Source organism: Megalops cyprinoides, chromosome 10 (genome assembly GCF_013368585.1).
Source record: "Megalops cyprinoides isolate fMegCyp1 chromosome 10, fMegCyp1.pri, whole genome shotgun sequence".
NCBI lineage: Eukaryota > Metazoa > Chordata > Actinopteri > Elopiformes > Megalopidae > Megalops > Megalops cyprinoides.
The window spans coordinates 2146242-2169802 of record NC_050592.1 but is presented as its reverse complement, the minus strand read 5'-3'; the positions used below and the strand labels follow the sequence as shown (position 1 = coordinate 2169802).

The 23561-nt window shown below is 46.3% G+C and overlaps 1 protein-coding gene across 1 annotated transcript; it reads left to right on the top strand.

The window, feature by feature from the left end:
• Nucleotides 1-406: 406 nt before the first annotated feature.
• Nucleotides 407-19735, top strand: rspo1 (R-spondin 1). The gene is made up of 5 exons (XM_036539402.1): nt 407-611; nt 7678-7869; nt 11171-11320; nt 12634-12843; nt 19545-19735. The coding sequence occupies exons 1-5, from the start codon at nt 518-520 to the stop codon at nt 19733-19735; spliced, it is 837 nt and encodes a 278-aa protein (XP_036395295.1). The 5' UTR covers nt 407-517.
• The last annotated feature ends 3826 nt before the right edge of the window (nt 19736-23561 follow it).

The following is a 23561-nucleotide window of genomic DNA, read 5'->3' as shown; positions in this document are numbered from 1 at the left end:
TCACAGGTCCTGGCACTGACAGATGCACTGTCATCCTGCGTAGGAGTCCAGCCCGTTCCTTCTCCTCTCTCGGCCCCCCCCCTTCCCCTTCCAGCCCCCCTCCTCCTCCGCCTCCCCCCCCCCACCCCCGCCCCCCCAGACATCACAAATAAGACTCGTGCTCCTGGATTCGGGGCACTCGGATGCACGCCCTCGCCCCTGCGCTCGCTCTGTGGGTCTCCTGCGGGCCACGCCGAGCTTCATGGGTTGAACCGTGTTGAGGGGCAGCACTCCCGTTCCTGCACGCTCCGCTCCCGTCCCGTCCCGTCCCGCTCCTGGCGCTCCCCCCCCTCCCGCCCGGCGTCCTGCCCCCGGTCATGGCTCTCGCCACAGGCATGTTTGGACTTGCAGCAGCCGGAGAGAGCAGCGGACGCAGCCAGCAGTGAGCGGCGGCGCGCACACCTGTCTCGGAGCGGAAGGGGCCCCGTCCGATTCCTCTTCCTGTTTTGGGGGGACCCCACGTGGCTGGGCAGTGACTATGCAGCTAGGACTGTTCGTGGTGGTGGTCTTCCTCGGCTTCATGGATTACAGCGACAGCCTCAAGGACTCCAAGGGCAGGAGGCAGAGACGGAGTGAGTATCGTTCCACTCGCCGACCCCTTCCATCGGTCTGTCTGTCTCTCTCCCTCACTATCCTGCTTCCTCTCTTCCTCGCTCCCTCTCTCCCTCTCTCCCTCTCTTCCGGTTTCAGCATAGCGGGGCTCAGCCCGAGCAATCTCCTGTGATAAATATCTTATAAATGTTCCTCAGACATTTATAAACATTTAACTACAGCAGTAAAGGTTACATTTGTTATTCTCATGTATTATTAGTTTTGCCTGCCTTGGTTATTATGCCTTTCTGCTTTCCTGCAAATGCACATCTCTTCCTCTCCAGATATGTAGTAATTCTTGTCATTTACACAGAATGTTTTTTTGTTCGCTTGATGTAAGGAGTATTTTTAGTCAGTGATGAACCCGAGTCGCACACTCACATGGTCAGCTTGCACTGGTACTGCGTATGTTATATATTTTGCTGTGTGTTTAACAGAATATAAAAGCGAGAGACTCTGTCTGATGCGCTACAGGGCTATGCGATACGCTCGTCAGTGCTTGACTTGTGTTTGGAGCTCGTACGGAGGTATTCTTCACTACGTGTGTTCTTACGCTGAAGTATGAATTATGAAGTATGAAGTATGCCGGGGCCCGATCGTGTTTCCTGTCTAGGTTAGTTTTTTAAGCGAGGAGTATGTTAACATCACAGCGTTAAAGTCCATCAGAGGTTTTAGATAAAGCTGCCTTCGTGAGTTTGACCCAAGCCAACCGCATACCTACTGCTGAAAATATCCAGGAGAGCTGTGGATGATCTGCTGTGCGCTTGGTTTCAGCAGAGAGCAGATACCTCACTGACAGGGTGATAAGAGAAAATATATATGACATGGAATGTGAAGGTTTTGTGTACAGAACAAACGAGACACGCTCTTAATTTGAAGCGACACAATGAACCCTGTTTTCTCCGTGGCGACACAGAGGGGAAATGTACATTTTTCTTTGTTTCATTAATACAGTGTTTGATGTGCTATCAAGAAAAGTGCGTCAGAATTCAGTGGCCACGTCATAATTTGTTTGGTCATTAATTAATATGTACTTTCCTGGTAGATAAACAGACCACAGCATGCCACAGGATCTGACTTTGTCCATTGTGCTGTTTTTCAGTAAGTTCAGTTTTCAATAAAAAACAATGATAATAATAATTTTTTTGGGGGGGTGCATGTTTTATTTTTCATTTAAGCAACAGTCAGGAGAAACTAAGCTTTTGTCTTAACTTTGCCTTGTCATTGTCAGGTTCACATTTGGTCTAGATTTGAGTCAGAGCTGTGTAGTATGTTCAAGTGCTCCCTCTTCAGGCAACAAGAGGTACTGCGAAAGAGAGCCCCAGTTTGCTGATGTGCTTCTAGATTGGATTTAGTAGCAGGCATTGGTCCCAGTAGGCTTAACAGTATTCACTGTTGCCTTTTTTAAACATCTTGTCATCTATAGCTGAAGAAAGAGAGAAAACATTGATGAATAACAGTTCTGCACAAATTACCTCATACAGCTTCTGTTATTGTTTAAAGCTGGTGGTTACTATTTAGTTTTTCCATGTCCTTTTGGGAAAAAAAATCAAACATGTCTTACTTAAGTCTAAAGTATTCTTTCTTTAAATATCGTGTGTTTGTATCAGTTCCTTTGTGTCAATATTTAAAGGTCGCTGCGTTTTTCCTTCACGAGTGAGATTACAGTATTTCTACAGGTCCAGCCTTCTCACAAACAGTGTCCTGCCTTACAAACGGCAGTGGTAGAGCAGTCTGGAAGGAACAAGCCTGGCTCGTCTGAGTTTTCCCGTGGGCCTTTATCGGTGCACGGTGAGAGCTGGGAGAAGCCCGATCCCAGTAAGCCATACGCACAGTCTGTGTGAGGAAGTGTTTCATCTTCATAACAGTAGTAATAATCTCCTCTTGGCCAGAGCAGTCAGTCAAACCTGCTTCTGCATTAAGGGGTTTGGCAGGTGCCTTCATTCAAAGGTCAGCAGACTGTAAGGCAAGCCAACATCTCTCTGATCATGGTTAACTGAAACTATAAACACATACATATAAATATAAACTCAATATATACATAAATACAGATTATGGAAACTGAATCACTGTAGCTATGAATATATACACATAAATATACAAATATACTTTAGATATATATTGAGGTTAATGTTTAACTGAAACTGTAAATATATAAACAGAAATATATACTGAGGATAGTGGTTGCAACTCAAGACTGATAGTCCTTTAACTGTAATGGCTAAGTGACACTTGGAGACTGATAGTCCTTTAACAGTACCTGCTAACTGACACTTGGGGACTGATAGTCCTTTAACTGCAACTGCCAACTGAAACTCAGGACTGGTAGTCTTGTAACTGTAACTGCTACCTGGAAATCATGGCTGATGGTTGTGGTTGGTTAGTTGCTTTGCCACCTTGTCTCACACCAGCTTGGTGGATGAATGATTCAAGTCATAGAAGTGTTTTGCATGATGCATATGGTGAGGTACAAACACATGTACTGAACACCTACACCACGCATTTGCCGTGGTATAGCGCAAGAGTCACGTGATGCGCACCTGGCACGCTGACATCTGATTGGTCCAGACACCAATCAGAGGTGACTACTGAGTGAATGAGCAGAACAACAACTCACTCAGATGTGAAAATGTGATTGGCTGTTACGGTTGATTCCATTCTACTGGTTAGAAGGTCCAAACAGAGGGGGTGAGGTGGGTGTTTTAGATTCATAGGTTGGTGACGTATTATTACCACACAGAGCATAAATATTCTTAAATGTATAATCTGTATCAGACGCTGTCCCAGGTCATCTGCTCGGGTGATCAGGGTTCTTTAATATCACTGTACTGACAAAGTGAAACACACAATGAGAGATGAAGAGAGGGTTGTTTGAATAGCTTTTCACCTGCAGTAATTATGTAAACGCTGTTATGATTGTTGACACTGTTGTTCTCAGGTGGCTAGCCTTTTCACCATATACAGCTGAGCAGGGCCCCATGTATCCTGTATACTGTTACCAGGAAGCGAGTCATAGTGTGACTTACAGCCTACACTCAAAGGTGGGAAAGTCTGGCTGTAGAAAGTAGAAGTACTCCCAGTATCTGCTCCGATCACTCTGATTTTCTAGCATCCAGAAGGGGAGGTAATTAGTGAAATCAGCTGGTTCAGTGCATGAAACTGTGCCCGGAGACCATGGTCTTCATCACTCCCAGACACCAAGAGAATTCAGGACACTGTCATCAGTAATGAATTATCAGTCTGTTTATAGGCACAGTATATAAAGGTATGACAGTGATAATCAACATACCTGTGCATAAATCAAAAGCCGAGTCTATAAGCTGGCAGTGTACCTGTAATATCTGCTCATACGATGACTCTGGATTAATGGTTAGCTGAGCATCAAACTGTCAGGCTGCTGGCTCGCCGTCTTAGGCAGTAGCACCAGTAACACCAGCGGGGAACTGCAGTGGAGCTGTGCAGAAGCAGAGGGGTGCGGGGCATTAATCGGCTGAGCCACTGCGCAGCCCCTCAGCAGACCAGATCTAATGGAAAAAAGACCAAGAGCCTGTGTGAGACAGAACCCTGGTGACTGTGCTCCCCCACACACGCAAGCCTGTTTGGAGCTGCCGGCTCTGTGGGGAGGGGGGGAGTCTGCGGATCGCTGCGGCCAGCACTGATGCAACGTTGGCACGGATGCCATGGGAACGTTTGCACAGCGGGACACGCCCCATGTGGAATGCGTTGCGGGGGACGGTGTTGTTCCATTTCCCGGAGGCTCCCACTGTAGCCCACGCCGGACAACAAGCCCCGGCCGCTTATCGCCTGTACTGCAGGGGAACGGGCTGGCGGGCTGTTAACCGGGGGGATAACTCGGCCGTGCTTTATGGCGGGGATGCTATGTTTAGCGCCAGCCGCGATTAAGCGCTGATTTACGAGGGCGTCGGAGGGTTCAGGCCGCTGTTTGTTTCCCCTCAGGACCGAGCCGAAAAGCCGTGCCGAAACTGCTCTCGGGCCAGCTCTGCTGCAGCGTCTTTTTCAGGGAAACAGCCGCTATAAACACTTCTCTGAACAAGCGCGTTACTAAGCCTGCAGTAATGGCACCACTCGTAGGAGCCGATGCGACTCTCCATCATAATTCACGTCTCTCCATCATAATTCACGTCTCTCTGCGGCCTTTTCCCTTACTGTAGGCCTTCGGTAAGAAACAAAATGTTCAAACATATTGGGAGCGTACAAGTCCACAGCGAATTCCAAAGATAGTATAGTAGAAAGAACAAAGGAAGTTTCCCTTCTCTTTGTTTTACTGCATGTCAAAGGCTGACAAAATGAGTCTGTAAAGCAGAAATATATGGATTTACATAACAGAATTATGTAGAATTATATGGGTATGTAGTAGGTACTGATAGAGCAAGCAAAGATGTCTTTTGTAGAGATGGCAATAGACACCCAAGCCCTTTCATGCAAGTCAGCCAGTTAGCCAGTGAACCAGTAGACCACTGAGCACTGAAGTGGTCACGTGTGAGTTTGCTCAGCAGTGACACACTGTTGTGGATGTCTCTGATTTCCACAGAACAGCTACAAACTGTCATCCCGCCTGAATCCCATGAAAACAACTCGTACATTCCTCTCCTGTTTGATCTTTTCATTTCTCATCTCGCGGGCTGAGCGGAATGCAGAGATTACACTGAGCACGCTAGTTTCCCAAGACTCCATCGCATCAAACCCCGACACATCCTTTTTTAGGAGGTTACTGGTGGGACAATTGGTTGGGAGAGATGTTGTCACAGACCAGAGGAATGTGCGCATACCTTATTTGATGTGGATTTTTTTTTTCTTCCGAGGCATTTGTTTTGACCACGTTCTTGTTCTCTTTCGTGTTAATGAGAGCGTGTTCGTAGTAAGCATTAAGGAAGATGTATGGGACAAATGACCACAACAGCTGTCACACATTTAGGAGAGACATACATCAAGTGGTCTGTCACTCTGCATTTCAGACAAACCCAATTAAAATCTGTGCTGACAGACCATGCTACCTAATGGTCACATGTTTCGTGTAGGACCAGCAGTGTGGTGTAGTGGTGGAGCGGGGCTTGTAACTCAGATGTGTGTTTTCCTAGTCAGACCCTGCTGTCGAAACCTTGGGCAAGGCACTTAGCCCACATTGCCTCGGTAAATGCCCAGCTGTATAAATGTATGAAATGTTGCTAACATTTTATATATATATGTCATTATATGCTAGCAGATAACAGGCTCTGCTAAACAAATGTAATGTGGCTGTTGTTCAGCATGAACACAGCTAAGTTGAAAAATGTCTTCTCTTTGGCCTGAGCGTAAGATGAGGCAAAGCACGACAGAAAGGGAAGGAAGTCGAGGGTTGGTTTTCCTCACGCGAGGAGCGCCAACGCGTACCGTATCAGTGCGGTCGCAAACGGTCTCGATGAAAACCCATCCTGAGGGCCCTGACAGACAGTGTTTGCCGGGCGGTTAAAACTCTCCGCTGTGGTTATGTCTTTATCATCATTAGTGCTGATAAGGAGGCTGGATTCTCTGCTTAATGACCCCATCTGAAGCCAGGTAACCATGACTAGAGCTCGGTGCGATTGCTCTGTGGGGGCAAAAGGTTTTTAATGCTTTTACTGTCCTCCTTATCTGTGTGAGACGGGGCCGTGATGGATTGCTGCTTGTGCGTGTATATTTAGAGTTGATACAGCATGCAGGGGCAGTAAATCTGCTGTGCTGACCGTGGTGAGGCACCAAACCGCCCCGGGACACAGGATGTGCACTCTGACATGCTTTTTATGCAACAATCCCAGGCATTGCCCTCCGAGTTCAGCTCTCCAAATGAGAGGGGGGAGAAACGCGAGAGGCATTTGCACAAAAATGTGTCGCGCTTATATAGCGTCTTTTCGACCTGCTTAAATATCTCAGGGCAAACTGTGTGCGCGCGCACGTGTGTGTGTGTGTGTGTGTGTGTGTGTATGCGTGTGTATGTTCATGTGTGCGTGCGTGCATGCGTGTGTGTGTGTGTGAGTGTGTGTGTGTGCATGTGTGTGTGTGTGCATGTGTGTGTGTGTGTGTGTGTGTGTGCATGTGTGTGTGTCTGTGTGTGTGAGTGTGTGTGTGTGTCTGTGTGTGCGTGTGTGTGTGTACGTTCGTTCATGTGTGTTCGCATGTGTGTGTGTGCATGTGTGTGTCTGTGTGTGTGTGTGTGTGTGTGTGTGTGTGTGTGTGTGTCTGTGTGAGTATGTGTGAGTATGTGTGTGTGTGTGCGTGTGTGTGTGTATGGATATGCATATATTTATGGGGTGTCCCACCCCCCTTATGTGTTTACCATTTTGTTGCTGGCTGTACCTCTGTACCAGAGTCGCTTGTGGGAGCCCTGTGTGATACCAGGGCCTGTTCTGGGCTCCGCTTAGGCTGCTGTCAGTCTGAAACCACGGGGCTTCTGCAGCACCACAACGAAAATCTGTTTAAGATCTCCGCTGGGCAGCTTCGAGTAAACACTGCGAAACTGTTCAAACAAGGACATTTGGCATACCCAGTGCTGAAATTAGCAGAAAACATTAACCCTTAGTAGCGGTTCGATAATTGCTTTGTTTGTTTGCCGCTTGCTGTGCTGTTCGTTTGATGTTTATCATTCAGTTAAAGAATATGGGGTTGCCCTTTGGAAAAAAAGAGAGGAAGGTCCTTTGTTGAGTCTTCCAGGCATTGTCATTTTAAGGCCACGACTGCATCCAGCCAAATACATTATGTTGTTTTTATTTTCAGAATTTGATGCATGGTAGGTTGGCAGTGTATTTAAAATTTGATGTATTGCCATTTGACATTGATGATAGCACAGAATGATGTTTGATGAAAGTGGGGTGGTTTTGTGTGGGCTGCCTGTAGACGGTGTCTCTCTCTCCCTCTGTCTCACAGTAAGCGCTGAGGTTCCTCCATCCTGTCTCTCTCTCCCTCTGTCTCGCAGTAAGCACTGAGGTTCCTCCATCCTGTCTCTCTCTCCCTCTGTCTCGCAGTAAGCACTGAGGTTCCTCCATCCTGTCTCTCTCTCCCTCTGTCTCGCAGTAAGCACTGAGGTTCCACCATCCTGCTCGCGGGGCTGTGAGCTCTGCTCCGAATACAACGGGTGCCTGAAATGCCAGCCCAAACTCTTCATCCTTCTCGAACGCAATGACATCCGACAGATCGGCGTGTGCCTGGCCTCCTGTCCCGTGGGCTACTTCGGCGTCCGAAACCCGGACATGAACAAGTGCACCAGTGAGTAGCTGCCTGCTGCTAGTCCCTCCAATAGCAGGGAACAAGAGAGGGGCGGGGGGTCGTGACGGGTGAACCAAACGTAACCGGTGACGTCCGACTGTCTGCTGAGACATTGCTGCAACATTTCTACATCATCAAAAGGCAGCAGAGGCCTGTTAACGTTTTAACGTTTTGAAAACAACAGCAGAGAGGTGGTGGTGGGGGGGGGGGGGGGGGGGGGGGTTTGTGGCAGAGGGGGGTAGGGGGGTCACCGTGGGCCGTGTCTGGTTACAGCTGCAGTCAGTTTAAAGAGGCTTAGCCTCAGCGTTGCAGTGGGACCAGTGACACAGCCCTGTCTGTCCAACCCAGCGATGCCAACCCTGCCAGCGTCTGTTTCCTCTTACCGCTGGGGGAAGGACAGGCTGTAAAAAAAATCCAAAGCAAACATTGCTAATGTGCTGTTGTTTGTCTGCCTTCTGAGCATGCTGCGTACTTATTTTGGCTTTAAATTACAGAAGCACAAACTAGATACCACCAGGTTTTTTTTTGGTTGGTTGCGCCACGCTTACTGGAGTCTGTTCCTGCCTTCATCTCTGTTTATCTCTTTATGTCTCTGTGGCAATGAAACGTTATTAAGGGACACAAACCAACACTTCCAATTAGAGAGATCAGAAGTTCCGAAATCTGTCGTAAACCCCCTGTAAGCTGGTTTCAAAGCGTTTTCCTTCCAGAGGCATGAGTGTTTTGATAGACAATTAAGAGAGAAGAGCAGCTTGGATTCATTATATTTTGTTGCAGGACAAAGATGTGGTGAGTTTTTTTTCCTCCCAATGGCTGTTGTATTAGTTAATGTGCGACTCAGACGTGTGGGCGGTGTAGCGTTATATATCTTTTGACAGGTAAAGCCTGAAGAAGTGTTTGTAATCAAAACATTCCTGACATTATTTTATGGTTCCCCCCAAGTACCTTGGTCTGTTAAAGAAACGGACTGGCAGTAATTGATTGAGCATTCAGTTGACAGACTCTACAAACACTGCAGGTCCTCTCAGCTCCTTGGCTTTCCTGCTGTAGCATTGCCTTCCTCTAACCCCTTATCTTTTATAGCCCTTATATTCAGATGTAGATAAGCTGCTGTTTCTCTGTGCACACATGCTAGTTCCTCCCGGACCCGTGGAGGTTAAGCTTTACTGGAGGGATCACATGATCGTAGGGATCTTAAATCACAGGCACGGTCAGTACTTTTCCTCAGAAGCTTTGCTTGATTTTGCTAAAAGCATCCCAGCCAGTGTGTTGTTGTGAACAGATCATATAGTGGTATCACAGCAACATTTACAGTAAAGAGCTATTTACTGTATTAAATATAGAGTTGAATATCATGGAGTTTCTGATTTGTTCCCATCCAGGTTTAGCATTGATTTTAATTTTCTAGTCCCGTGGCCGGAACTCCACTCCGAGAGGTTGAATTCCATTCTGGGTTTTCCCTGCAGCCGGATCCTCAGTGGCTCAGTCGCTGTAATCATCCAATTAGCTGCATTATATCTGATACTTCTCCACATCCCCACATCTTGTTAGCAACATTTGTCTTGCGTTAGGGGCGCATTTTTAAAGTGGCTCAGTGTGAAAGCGTTTGCTATGAGTATCGCAGGCGTCAAACGCAGTTCTCGGGAGTCGAGGGGAGTCAGAGGGAGCTGGACTCGGGTGGGAGCCCGGTGTGTTTGCTGACCTGTGGGGCACATGTGCAGACCTTAATGCTCTGCCACAGTCGGGGCGCAGGTGGAGTTTTCCCGCTGTTATGCTGAAATGATTCCCCGGCTGCCGGGGAATTTTAAACGACTCGCAAAACTCATGGAAGCATCGAAATAGCAGGCTCTGTTTTGCGTTTCCTAACTTATATACTAGCTAGTGATGAGGTAATTTGCAGTTTTAAAGGTTCTGTGAATTTTGTGAGTACTCAAAAAACACTGTTGATCATATGATTCTCTGGGAAATGTTTCAGGACTCTGGAGCTTTCTCTCTCTTTCTCCTCATCGGTTGTCACAGGTGTAAAAAAGAAATTAAAAATTCAAGATGAACACTAATTTTCTTATGAAAATAATGATGGTGATAAGTGTAAGACAGGGCCACTCAGTTCAGGTCTCGCAGATATGGTAGGTGTCTGGTTTTCATTCTGTGTGAGAACATAATTGCCTCCAATTTAGTGTCATTAGTGGCGTGTTTCAGCGGCGAGGTTGAGCCTTTAATGAGACAGTGGTGTGACAGCACCCCTGAAACCTGCTGGCCTGTGACACAGTTGGAAAGGGGTGCCTCATCCCAGTTTGAAAAGGTTAAAAAATGGAAAAAACAGGTTTAAAAGACAGTATACTGACAGTATATGTTCATTAAGCATTGCAGCCTTCTTAAAATGACTTAATGTTTTTCCTTAAGCAGTAGGAATAGCTGCAACACATCACATTTTTGACATAGCTGTATTGTTTTTGCTGGTTCCTCTTTTTTGGAAATTGTTTTTTTTTTCTGAATCATTTTCTATGTGCAAAAGACTAAACATGATGAAAATTTGTGAAACATCGCACAATCCACTAAATGCATTCTTGTGAGAGCTGTGTGTAGTCTGTAAGTCTCCCACATGCCGGAACAATAAATAACTATGAAATGCAAGGAATGAAGGCTGCCCCTAACCAGGGCATGCACCGAGGACCCAAAGAACGAGGGCATGCACCCAGGACCCAAAGAACGAGTGCATGCACCGAGGACCCAAAGAACGAGTGCATGTACCCAGGACCCAAAGAACGAGTGCATGCACCCAGGACCCAAAGAACGAGTGCATGCACCCAGGACCCAAATGATGCAACAGTGTGAGAATGTAAAGCCAGGAGGCAGCAACTGATGTCTGTCCTCTCTCTCTCTCTCTCTCTCCCTGTCTCTCCCTTTCTCTCTCTCTCTCTCTCTCTCTCTCCCTGTCTCTCCCTTTCTCTCTCTCTCTCTCCTCTCTCCCTGTCTCTCCCTTTCTCTCTCTCTCTCTCTCTCTCTCTCTCTCTCCCTGACTCTCCCTTTTCTCTCTCTCTCTCTCTCTCTCCCCCTCCCACCCCCTCTCCCTCCCTCTCTCTCTCTCTCTCCCTGGCACCCCCCTACTCTCTCCCTCTCCCTCCCTCCCTCTCCCTCCCTCTCTCTCTCTCTCTCACGCTCTATCTCTCACTCACTCTCCCTCCCTCTCTCTCTCTCTCTCTCTCCCTCTTTCTCTCTCCCTCTCTCTCTCTCTCTCACTTTCTCCCTCTCTCTCTCTCGCCCTCTCTCTCTATCTCCCTCTCTGTCTCTCTCATTGCAGAATGTAGAATAGACAACTGTGAGGCGTGTTTCAGTAAAAGCTTTTGCACAAAATGTAAGGAGGGCTTGTATTCGCACAGAGGGAGGTGCTACACCAGCTGCCCTGCAGGTTTCGGCACCACCAACGGTACCATGGAATGCGTCAGCACAGGTGAGTCCCGCCCATCACATGACCCATCCACCGTCACCGTGGTCACCACAGCTTAGCCAATCTCTAAAATGCACTTAGGAGGGAGTGTGTGAGGAAAGCCTTGGACACCATTTGGATGAACCAATCATTCAAATATTAAAAGGCTGTGGTCTCTTTTATATATGCGATAAATAGCACAGTTATAATGTGTGCAGTCTACTTGGTTTTCTGCAGAGAGAGTCACAGCCTGCCGAGGCTGCTGTTTTCTGTAGAGAGAGTCACAGCGTACTGAGGCTGCTGTTTTCTGCAGGGAGAGTCACAGCCCATTGATGCTGCTGTTTTCTGCAGAGAGAGTCACAGCCTGTTGAGGCTGCTGTTTTCTGCAGGGAGTCACAGCCCACTGAGGCTGCTGTTTTCTGCAGGGAGTCACAGCCTGCCGAGGCTGCTGTTTTCTGCGGGGAGTCACAGCGTACTGAGGCTGCTGTTTTCTGCGGGGAGTCACAGCGTACTGAGGCTGCTGTTTTCTGCAGGGAGTCACAGCCCACTGAGGCTGCTGTTTTCTGCAGGGAGTCACAGCCTGCCGAGGCTGCTGTTTTCTGCAGGGAGTCACAGCGTACTGAGGCTGCTGTTTTCTGCAGGGAGTCACAGCGTACTGAGGCTGCTGTTTTCTGGAAAGAGAGTCACAACCCGCCGAGGCCTTATTTACAGCATTTAGACAATTTATTGATCGCTTTTGAAATATTTCTGTCCTTACTGAGAGAGCGCTGTGCTAATGGTGAGCGCTCCCTGTGGCCCTGAGAGCAGGCCGAACTCCGGGTGGCTCTCTGCTGGATCTGGCTCCCTCTCGCCTCCTCTGGCGCGGTGGGTCCACAGTTCTTATCGCCGTTTTTTTTTTTATTTTAGCAGTCATTGCTTTGGCAGCATCGAGTTGCCTTCCCGCTGTCCTTAGCACAAAGTCAGTGAATCCCCTGAACAGTAAAAATGAAATGTTGAAATTCTCCTCGCGATTAAAAACAGCTTAGACCAGATGGAGTCATGACTCCAGTTGAAAAATATCTAATAAGGTTTAACATTGAGGTTTCCAAATGTAATAATTACAGCATGTCCTCTTTTAACTTGGAGTAGAAGAGAGTGAGTAATGTCTTATATTTGCTAGCTGAATTTGCTGTATTTCAAACTTATGGTCTGCCGAAATCTGAAGCGCACAGGTCTCCTTCTGTTTCCAAGCTTACATTTGCGCTTTTTGGCCAGGCCGTGGATCCCGACTCTCCTGGGAGCCAGGTCTTGCGTGTACACTTCTCTCAACCTTTTTTTCCATGCCTGATTTCCCACAGTGCAATGCGAGCTGGGTGAGTGGGGCCCCTGGGGGCCCTGCATGAAGAAGAACAAGACCTGCGGCTTCAGGAAGGGGACCCAGGTCCGCGTGCGGGAGCCGGCGCAGCCCCCCAGCCCAGAGACCGCCACCTCCCCCGCTGCCCCGGCAACCTGCGCCCCGGAGACGGAGAGCCGCAAGTGCAATGTGCCGAAAACTCCCTGCGGAAAAGGTGAGCGAGTGAGGGGGGGAAAGAGAGTGAGAGAGAGAGAGACAGAGAGCCACAAGTGCACTGTGCCGAAGACTCCCTGCGGAAAAGGTGAGCGAAGGGGGGGGGGGAGAGAAGGAGAGAGAGAGAGAGAGAGACACTCACTGCAGAAAAGGTGAGCACAGAGTGAGATGCAGAGAGAGAGAGAGAAGGAGGGAGAGGGAGACACTGAACCCCATTTTCCCAATCAGAAAAAGCACTCGGTGGGTGTTACTATTTGTCCTTTTGCCCCTTACTGGTAAAGCTTCTTTACTGCTGTTCACCCAGTGAGTGAGAGGTTTCAGTATCCAGGGAATGTTGAAACTCGCAACAGAGAGTTCCTGAGGTGAGGGACACCTGCATTTCTGCCTGTTTTTCCCTGTCACCACCAACTGCCCCAACCAGTGGCACTGAAGTTAAAGACTGAGCCTTGCACCTCCTCACTGTGATACTGGCTGTTTAATTTCAGCTTATCTCACAGTAGGAGTCTAGCCATGGCCGAGAAACAGATTGGGCCAGACTTGTGCCTATACACGCATCACACATTCTCTAGTGCGGTGTAATGGCAGGTGGGAACCATTCAAAGGTAATGGTGTTCCTGAAAAAACACAGGATAGGCTCTCTCCCTTTCTGATCAACTGTTCTTCAGCAGGTTTGGTGTGAAAAAAATGCCAGGCCACCTCTTTGACATGGGCTGGCTCCTAGGGAACTCAACTGAAAAAGTACCCATCACTGGTGAACCCGTGTAAACCCGGATGGTGTTGCTTAGCTGTGGCCTCAAGGAAACACATAAAGCAGGGCTGCTGGAAAGTCACTGACCAGGGGAGGTATGGAGGCATGGTCCTCAGTGGCAGTATCCCAAGTGGGTTTCAAAACTATAACCTGCTGGCATGGATGCAGGAGCCTGAAAGAAATCGTTACAGCCCATGTAAATGTATGTCCAGCACCCTTCTGATTGTAGCTAACAAGGCTTTTCACTCAGCCAGTGCTTTGCTGATGGTCTGGAAATGTACAAATCAATGTGGGAACATTATGAGTAGGAACCATATGTTCTCCCTTTCACAGAAATGTTCTGCCAGTCGGACTAGTGATGTAGTTGTTGTGTACCGGCTGGCACGTAATGTTTTTGTTGTAACGGCTATTAAAAGATAAATCCTGGCCAGGTGAATGTTGCCGGACTTTATTTGAATCACAGAGCTATCAAGTTCCTCTTATTTGCTTAGCTTGTTTTAATGAACGCAGAAATTTTCTGCCTTAGCAATAAAACAGACCCTTCAAAACAAAACAAAAGGCTAAGACCTTCAGGTTTGGCGGACGATCGACCTCATAAAGAGGGCTGCAGGAGGGGTTTACTGTGAGCAGGGCAGGGAGGAGAGAGAGGGCTTACTCCATCTCCACGGACACAGTGTGGCATGTTATTGTAAGCCACTGTGTGCTGTTCGTTTGGCCGCTGGTTTTATTTCCTTGTGGTCTGGTTGCCTGAGGGATTATTACCCACTGAAGCGGGCCTCTTGTATTCCACTTCAACTTTTAATTTGTCCATCAAATAAAGGCACAAACCAAAACAACTTCCTTTTTTGGGATTGCTGACGTTCTCTTTACTGTTCGAATGGGTATATTTATTTAAATTTATTATTGAAACAAGTGACATCCCATCTCTTTATTATGGCATTGCCCTTTAGCTAAATGCAAGTATAGTGGGCTACTTGGGCTACAGCAGTGAGCTACAGCATGACACAGTGTTATTACACAGTGTTATTACACACTGTTGGCACAGACGGTTATACATTTGTTGTAACATCGCAGATACAAGAGGCAAATCAAAACACCCACAGAATTTTTACAAGGGTGAGTCCTTCATTGAACCATGAGATAACTGATATATTACCTCAGTTAATCCTAAAAATCCATGTTAATAATAAAAATGACGTTTATATGAATTATTTTTCATCAATATTTATAAAGGAGAACTGGAGAACCCTGTATAAATGATAATTCATTGATATTGCTAATGTCACTGCCTTCAGCCGTGAGTGAGTGCGGATCTGCTGCAGTGACTCATTATTTACATGAAAAGAGCTGAGAGTCTTACCCTACTCGGGGAAAAAAATGGGGTTCCATTACTGGAATATTTGTCTCGGAAGCCATGGAGTATTTGCCTCAGAAAGCGTGGAATATTTGATCACTTTCAATGCACATCAAATTGCACAACCCCAGTAATAGAGATGATTTTTTAAAAAAAATGTCAACCCCATCTATAGCAAAAGTTAGAAGACCAAAGTGCTGTGAGGAGCCAACGACATCTTTCCCCTCTGTTTCTCCCCTTATCTCTATTTGTCTTTCTCTCTCCCCGTATCAGATGGGGAAAGGGAGGCTGGAGGGGCCTTGCTTGTAATTCTTCAAAGAGGAGTGGGCTCTGGCCTGGACAGGCAGTGACAGCGGCGTTTGAGAAATGAGAAGCAAATTTACACTGCGTGACGCCCGCGATCTGGAAAGAATTTCCACTCCGGGTTCAGAGGAATAATTAACAGTGAAATATTATAAACTGCCCCATAAAAATGCTACGTGGCCTGCCAGATTTCTAAACTTAGCGACTCGTGTGCGTGTGTGTGTGTGTGTGTGTGTGTGTGTGCGGTGGGGAGGTTGAAGTGATGGGCCCAACATTTGATGAATCTCATTAACAATCACTTCTCCGAGCTGACTCTGGACAGCAGCACCAGCACTCAGCTCTATCGTCTGAGAGGGACCTGAGAGGGGAGAGAGTGAGGAAGGCTACGGGCGTGAGGAAGGTTTGTGTCTGACTTTAGGAACGCGCTAACCAATCAGCCCACTTGTCACTGTAGGTGCAGGTGTGAATTAGTCAGCCGAAGCGTGAGGACCGGGCTCGTTCGGGGTTTTTACGATCCTTTACTCGTATGAAAACAAACACAGAACTGATGGGTGTCCTGACCCCGGCGCTTGTGTGTGCGCATAAATTGGCGCTGTGTGCTGAATTAGAGAGGAGGTGATTGCAGCTGCGGAATTGGCCGGCAGGGCCCTTATAAAACACAGGGGGCAGTAGGCTTGTATAACACTTGTGATTTACAGGTCTGCAGAAAGTAACGCTCTGGGTCGATTTGGCACAGATTTCCCCTGTTCTTCATCTGTTCTTTTCTTTAACTTAATAAATGCCTTCGCACGGAGGCTGAAGTGGCTAACTGCATGCCCTCGCTGTTGCCAGGTCTCAGTGTTTCACTTGGATGGACCGGCGCTGCGATCGCCGCCACCGCCGTGCACAGAGAAACGCCCGCTAAAAACGCCTGGGAGCCGCATGCATCGTGAACGTTTCGGTTGATTGTAACTTTGGTGTTGATGGTGTGTGATAACGAGCTGCAAAGTCCTATCCTCAGCACAAGGGCTCGGCGATATAGCCATCACGATATATCGCATAACTATTTTTGGCGCAATAACAGCTATCCCTGGTATGTGGCGTTAGGTTTCTTCCCGTATTTTTCCTTTTAGTCATACCTGATGCGGGAGCACACCTTCAGTTTTCCGAGGCCATGTGAAATGCTTCCGGGGGAAAAAATGCCACTCGTATCTATTCAATGTTGATATCACAGCAACAGCACTATGCTGCTTCCATGTGGTAGATAGAAACACATGGCTACAAAGATAAAGAGTGAAAACATATGCTATGTGTTTTTGAAACCTAATGGGTAAGTTAACCAACATATAGATACAAGTGATATTTTTCTGCCCCGGAAGCATTTCACTGAGCTTTGGAGGTGTGCTCCCGCATCAGGTATTTTATTTAGCTCTCAGTGATAGATAGTTGCCTTCTTAAATATTGTTATTAGCATTATTAGGAAAAATAAAGGCCCTTGAGAACAGCATTATTTGAGATCTGACCTCCATGCAGAACTTTGAAATAGACTCTACAGTGGCTGTGTTTTTTAAACTGGGCATCTCCATCTCTTGATAGTCGAGAAAGAAAAGTTGCTTTGCTTTGAAAATCCCCGAGGACAGAAAGTTAAAAAGCCCATGAACAGCACTGCTGCCAGTGGCTTGTTAAAAACTTTACGAACGCTAATGCGCACTCATTTGTTTCAGGAGTCTCTTTCCTCAAAAATAAACTCAGCACTGAAATTTAAAAGCAGTATGTTTGCTGTCGTGCTGCCAAGAAGTTATTTTTATATGTTTACAGAGATGTGTAAAAATGCACTTTTCAAAAGAAGGCCGTACAGGCCTAAGCACGTGTTGCTCTCTAATGGTTTCTGAACACCTGTATGAAGTGGATTAAGCAAATTCACATTTGACCTTCTCTCAAAAAAGGGGACAAAAAATAAAAAGCAGGCGGTACCAGCAGTTAAACGCAGCGGAGCTGAAAACAAAGCAAACGCTAGTGCATGAGGCTGTGGTGTCACGGGGAGAGGAGGCCAAGCGTCGGGCTTGTTGTCAGGTGCCGTGTGAAAGCTTTCCAGCCCCTGCCCGTGTTTATTCAGTATCCAGGGAATGTTGAAACTCGCAACAGAGAGTTCCTGACAAATATGGCTGTGGGCCTCCCTCTCTCGTCCCAGACGGGCGGGTGGGGGGGGGGGGGGGGGGGGTCGGAGGGTGCTGGAGAAGGAACCTGCATTTGATTCTGTTTACCATCGTTTGTTTTTTTTTTTTCCCCAAAACTGTTTTTCTCACATGGTCCAAGCACTTCAGGGCTCCTCTAATGGGTGTTTGTGTCGGAGTGCCAAGACAGTTAGGCACTTAAGACAGGGTGTTGGGTGGGATCGGGGATACGAGCCGCAGCTGATGGGGGGGACGAAAAGAGGGAGTCTCGGTTGGACCCACTGAAATGTTTGGAGAGCACATTAGGTTTCTTCAGAACTCGTCAGAGCGAGATGAGCGGGGCTTTAAAAATGTCTTTTGCTTGGTGTCTCCTTCTCACAAAGGCTCGCTTGTGTTTTTCTTTTCCAGCCCGTGGTTACGGTGTGCCGTGGTGCTGGGCAGTGTTATCCACACATTTATCTGGTGTTTATAGGCCTCTCCGTTTTATTTATCACCGCAGCTTACCGAAACTCGCCAGTTTACCGAAACGTTCAGCTGGAGCCGGGACAGACAGCAGGCAGTGAGAGTGGTAACAGGGCGGTTTTCCATTGTGACGAATTTCCACTTTTTTACTTAACTGGTGAATCATGCTGAACTCATTCCTTCACATCAGACCTGGTGTTACATACATTACATAATTAAGGCGTTACTTTTCATTACATTACATTATTGGCATTTAGCAGACACTCTTCTCCAGAGCGACTTACATAGGTTACAGTTTTTACATGTTATCTGTTTATACAGCTGGATATGTACTGACACAATTCTGGGTTAAGTACTTTGCCCAAGGGTACAGCAGCAGTGGCCCAGCAGGGAATCAAACCAGCAACCCTCCAGCTACGAGCCCTGCTCCTTATCACTGTTCTGCTCTGGGGTTAACAGCCCCAATTCACTGGCATTACACTGCATACTCCTGATACAGCCGTGTAGCAAAAGCAAGATACAATCCTAAATAGCAGCATAAAAATAAGAGGGTGCTGTTGTACAATGTGAGTGCAGACTGTTGCAGCTGTTATTGGTTCCTTATATAAGTACGTGTGTGACAGAAAGTTTATATTGGGATTCTGGGCTGAGACACAGATGGCAAACCTGCAGTTGCACACTAGCCATGAGGTGCGTAATGGCAGGGTAATCACACAGATGCATGTACTGTGTGACGTGATGCAATGAAAGCCTGAAAGAATTACTTATTTGTATGTGCATGAAAAAACTTGCAATAAATTCTAATCAGAAATTGCGAAGGCTCAAAACAAAAGGTGCAGCGACTGTATTTCAGCGTGTTTGCGCATTTCGGATGCTCAGCTCTGAAAGTGAAGTCCCATGCCGGGACTTCCTCAGTGGGGTCACACACGTGAGAGCATGTCCTTAATCCAGCGTGGAAGTCCTGTATCCATGTGGAAGCTAAGGTAGTGAGAAGGATATTCAGTAATAATTACTGTAATACCTGTGTATACATGTGTGTGTGTGTGTGTGTGTGTGTGTGTGTGTGTGTGCATGTGGTGTGCGTGTATATGTGTTAAGTGTGTGTGTGTGAATGAATTTGCATGTATGTGTGTGTTGTGTATGGGTGTGTGTGTGTGTGTGTGTGTGTGTGTGTGTGTGTGTGTGTGTGTGTTGTGTGTGTGTGTGTGTGGCTATGTGTGTGTGTGTGTGTGTGTGTGTTGTGTGTGTGTGTTGTGTGTGTGTGTGTGTGGCTATGTGTGTGTGTGTGTGTGTGTGTGTGTGTGTGTGTGTTGTGTGTGTGTGTGTGTGTGTGTGTGTGTTGTGTGTGTGTGTTGTGTGTGTGTGTGTGTGTGGCTATGTGTGTGTGTGTGTGTGTTGTGTGTGTGTGTGTGTGGCTATGTGTGTGTGTGTGTGTGTGTGTGTTGTGTGTGTGTGTTGTGTGTGTGTGTGTGTGGCTATGTGTGTGTGTGTGTTGTGTGTGTGTGTTGTGTGTGTGTGTGTGTGGCTATGTGTGTGTGTGTGTGTGTGTGTGTGTGTGTGTTGTGTGTGTGTGTGTGTGTGTGTGTTGTGTGTGTGTGGCTATGTGTGTGTGTGTGTGTGTGTGTGTGTGTGTGTGTGTGTGTCTTCATTCACGGAAGGATCTGTTTTTTTTTCCCATTCAGAAAAGGGGAAGAACAAGAACGAGAGGAGAGAGGAGAGCAGGAACAAAGAGAATAAAGAAAGCGGTGGCAAGACCAAGAACCGGGAGCCCAAGGAAGGAGCAAAGGAGGGGGGCAAAGCGGGCGGCAAACGCAAGAAGCCCCAAAACCGGGCGACCACCGCTCCCACTCTCACACCCAGCGCCACCAACTAAGTCACTGTAGAAAGGGGATGGCGCGACAAGCCACTCACCTACTTATATATATATATATATATATATAGATATGTGTATGTGTGCGAGTGTGTGCGTGTGTGTATGTATACACACGCACACACACGCACAGAGCGATATATACCTGTAGAAGTGGACTGAACAAACAGCGAACAAAAAAAAAAGGATGAAGAGAAGGGGTCAGTGCTGCTATGGACAGAAGAAGATGCTCTAATTGAACTGGAGGAATGCTGCAATAAATAATGTACAGTACGTACGAGGAGAAGAAGGAAGGAAGGGCAACATTTATACTACGTCTTAAGGATGTTTCCAAGCTCTTCTTAACCCACACGTGAGCAGGACAGCTCTGAGAGGCCGTCCCTGTGGGAGTCCAGCTCTTTATCTGAGAATACAATGGGCAAAGAGTTTAGTCTTGGCTACTTTTGTCATTTTTCCCTCACAGAGTTGATTTAAGGACTTTAAGGGACACACATTCAAAACTATGAGAGATGCTCAGTGAGATTTTCGAAGGTCCTCAGGCTAAGCCCGTTAGCATTGCTGTTGTGAAAGGGTGTTGCAGTTATGCCCTGCTGTTCAAACGCAGGCGGCTTTGCACACGCTGCGGGTTCCGGGAAATGGGGTCTACAAGAGTCATTTAACATTAATCGGGGAAAGAAAAAAATAAACAGTATTAAGGCATTTTATTTTTTCAGTTTTACAAGGAAACAAATGAAAGGCACTGGAACTAGATTGTGGATTGTTGAAAAAAAGTTAATGAGTACCTTTTTTTCTTTTTTGTGGTTTATCCTTTTGTAAAACATAATGATGTAAAATAAGCATAGAAGCAAAGCCAAACTCTACTCCCATCTGCCATTAGAGAAAACATACCTTACATACCATACATCTTAATTTTTCAGTTGTTTAAATGAAATATGGATTCAATACAAGTAAAACCGTGTCTTCTGAACAGTTAGTATGAGAAAGTGAATGTCATACAGAAATATATGCATAGTGTACGTGTATGTGTTTATATATAAATATCATATATATATTTATACATACACACACACTGTATGTACATATGTACAAACTAAACTTGTAGGAGAGTGAAGGAGGAGGAGAGGTGGAGGACAGTAATGTAAGTCACACCATTTATTTCTCAGTAATCAGAGGCCTCTGGTTTTGGTCACAGCTGCTCAGAAGCGCTCGTTAGCGAAAGGCATGGGAATATTGCACAGCCTCGGTGGTCTGCTTCATGAAGGTGTGTGTGTGAGGGAGATTCTGTGACAGGTGGCCACTGGTTCTTTCTGTGACAGAGAGGGGCTGGTATTGCTGTTAGTGCTGTCATCCTCACATGTGGTTACGCTTTACCCGGATCTGTTCTTTTGATGTTTTTTTTTTGCATTACACCAAATACTAGCCTCATAACAAGATATTTTTATGCATTTTTTGTGGATTGTGACACTGAAATGTCAACTTCAGTTTATCATTAATTTTATTATTAATATTATGATTATTATGATTATTATAAATCTCATTATTTCTGTGAAAGTTGTGGATACCATAAAAGAGGGTACCATATTCTTAAATAAAACACTGAAATGCAGTTATAAAAAAGAAAACAACCAAAAATTATTTTGAAATGCGCTTATTGTTTTCCAGTCTGTGTTCCAAAAATGTACAAGTGGAGCTTGCTTTGTGTTACACATGCTTGTGTTTCTGCTTTACTCAGTTGTGTATAATGTTGACTGACCTTCCAATATCTTGGAACCAGAGAGAGGATCAGACACCTCAGATTGGGTTGAGAAGGAGCCGGGTTCTTCATGAGCTCGTTCCAAACCTTGCATGATGAGAGGCCGAAAGCACAGAGCTTACAGCTTATTTCCATTTGATATACATTTAATATTTCACAATATTCAGATTAATACAATATTTACTCCTGGCTTCTCTGTTTTCCTCATATACAAAACATTATAATAATATTAACCAAACTGAGTTTTTCCAGCAGAGAGAAAATTCTCTCTCTCTCTCTCACTCTCTCTCTCTCTCTACTGCGTGTAGAAAGGTATTGGGACGTCAGCTGACATTGCCTCTGAGAGAGGAGTCACCATGGTACTGAGAGGAGAACTTCCCCACAGTGGATTAGCACATCCGGAGAGAGTACAGTTTTGATATGCTCAATACAATATCTGATGTTACTCATCATCTTGGTTGTATTTTCTTCATTCATCACAGCTGTCACACTGGATATGTGTGGGGTTTTATGGGTTTAACAGTTTCATTTTGGGGGGAGCTGCTGGGATAAGGTGTTGAACACAGTTTGCACAAGCTATCGAACAAGTGAGAGGAGCCATTCCCCTTTCTGTGCTCTCTATTGGCTACTGGGTGCCTCTGACCCAGGGATCAATCCGACTGTACTGAGCTTTGGCCTTAAGCAGTGCATTTCAAAACATTTCAAAAGTTGTTGTTTCTGGGTCCTACATAATATTGTTACTGAAATGAAAAAAATGCATTTAAGGAAAAAATAAGTGCTTTCTATTTAGCGCTCACTGCTAAATGCAGCTGAAGGCAGTGTGCATTAGTGTGGCGTGGCATCTCCTGGCATTTCACGGACCCGATTTTGAGCTCCTGTTTAACCAGGATTTGTCAGATTGTAATGTACTGATAAGAGAGATCGTTTACCAGCATCTGTTAATCACATACACATGCTCCAAATGGGTGAGCAGGCTCATCCTGACTGAAAAGGTGGAAATCAAAAAGACTTCTCCAGGCCCCAGAGAGAGTCATTTAAAACACATGCTGCGATAGCACTGATGCTGCATGTCATTAATAACTGTGCAGGAGTGCATATGTGTACAGGTGAGCGTGAAGGTGCTTTACTCTGTGGCACAACAGCTGCGCCCCACCTGGGATTCAAATCTAAGACTGCCAGTTTCACCTTTGTGGCCACTGATCCACATTACATTACATTACATTACATTACATCATTTAGCACACACTCCAGACGTTCCCCTTCTCCAGATGGAGGCGTCTAACACACGGTATCTGCAGGATGGGACTAACAGTCATATAATTGCATGCTCACAGAATTTAACATCTGGCTCCTTATCAGCGTCCCCTTCTGTGGTTTCTCATCTAATCCCTGGGAGGAGTAGCAGGAATTGGACAGAGATAACTATTATTGGTGTATTTTAGTCTTTGTTTCAGAGCCAAGCTTTTAAAGAGAGAGAGTGACACATACAGACTGAATAATCAACATTGAGCAATAACACCCTCAATCACTATCTGACTGATGAACCGGGGCGAACTACAGAGACAGCAAACCTCTTTGGTCTGTTGCGGAAGGTTGTCCGTGATGTCCTTTGAAGGACTGATTGCCGATTGGTTGGTTTTGGCATATGCATCAGATGTCAGATTCTAATGCTGGTCATGAGGTCAAACCTGCCCAGCTACCCCAACCTGCCCACACTTCTTCAACGCAAAGAAACACTGTCAGTGGGCAGCATCATTTGAAAGGTAAAAACAGGGAAAAACTGCTTCATAAATACATGAAGGTACACACTACTATCAATCTCAGGGGCATGAACTCTACGGGGCTCGAAGGCACAGTCCTTACGAGCATGGAGAAACTGCAGCACCAGCCTTTGTGTACAACACCACTCTGGTCCTGGAGAGGTGGAGGTGCCTGTGGTTATTGTTCCAACCAAACTCCTAATTTATGCAATTGGATCAATTACTAAGATAAACCAGTGCATGTGTCACTGTGCTCCAGGCACTCACTATTATACTACAAAGTGTGACAGAGCAGCAGTCCAGGAACAGAGTTTGC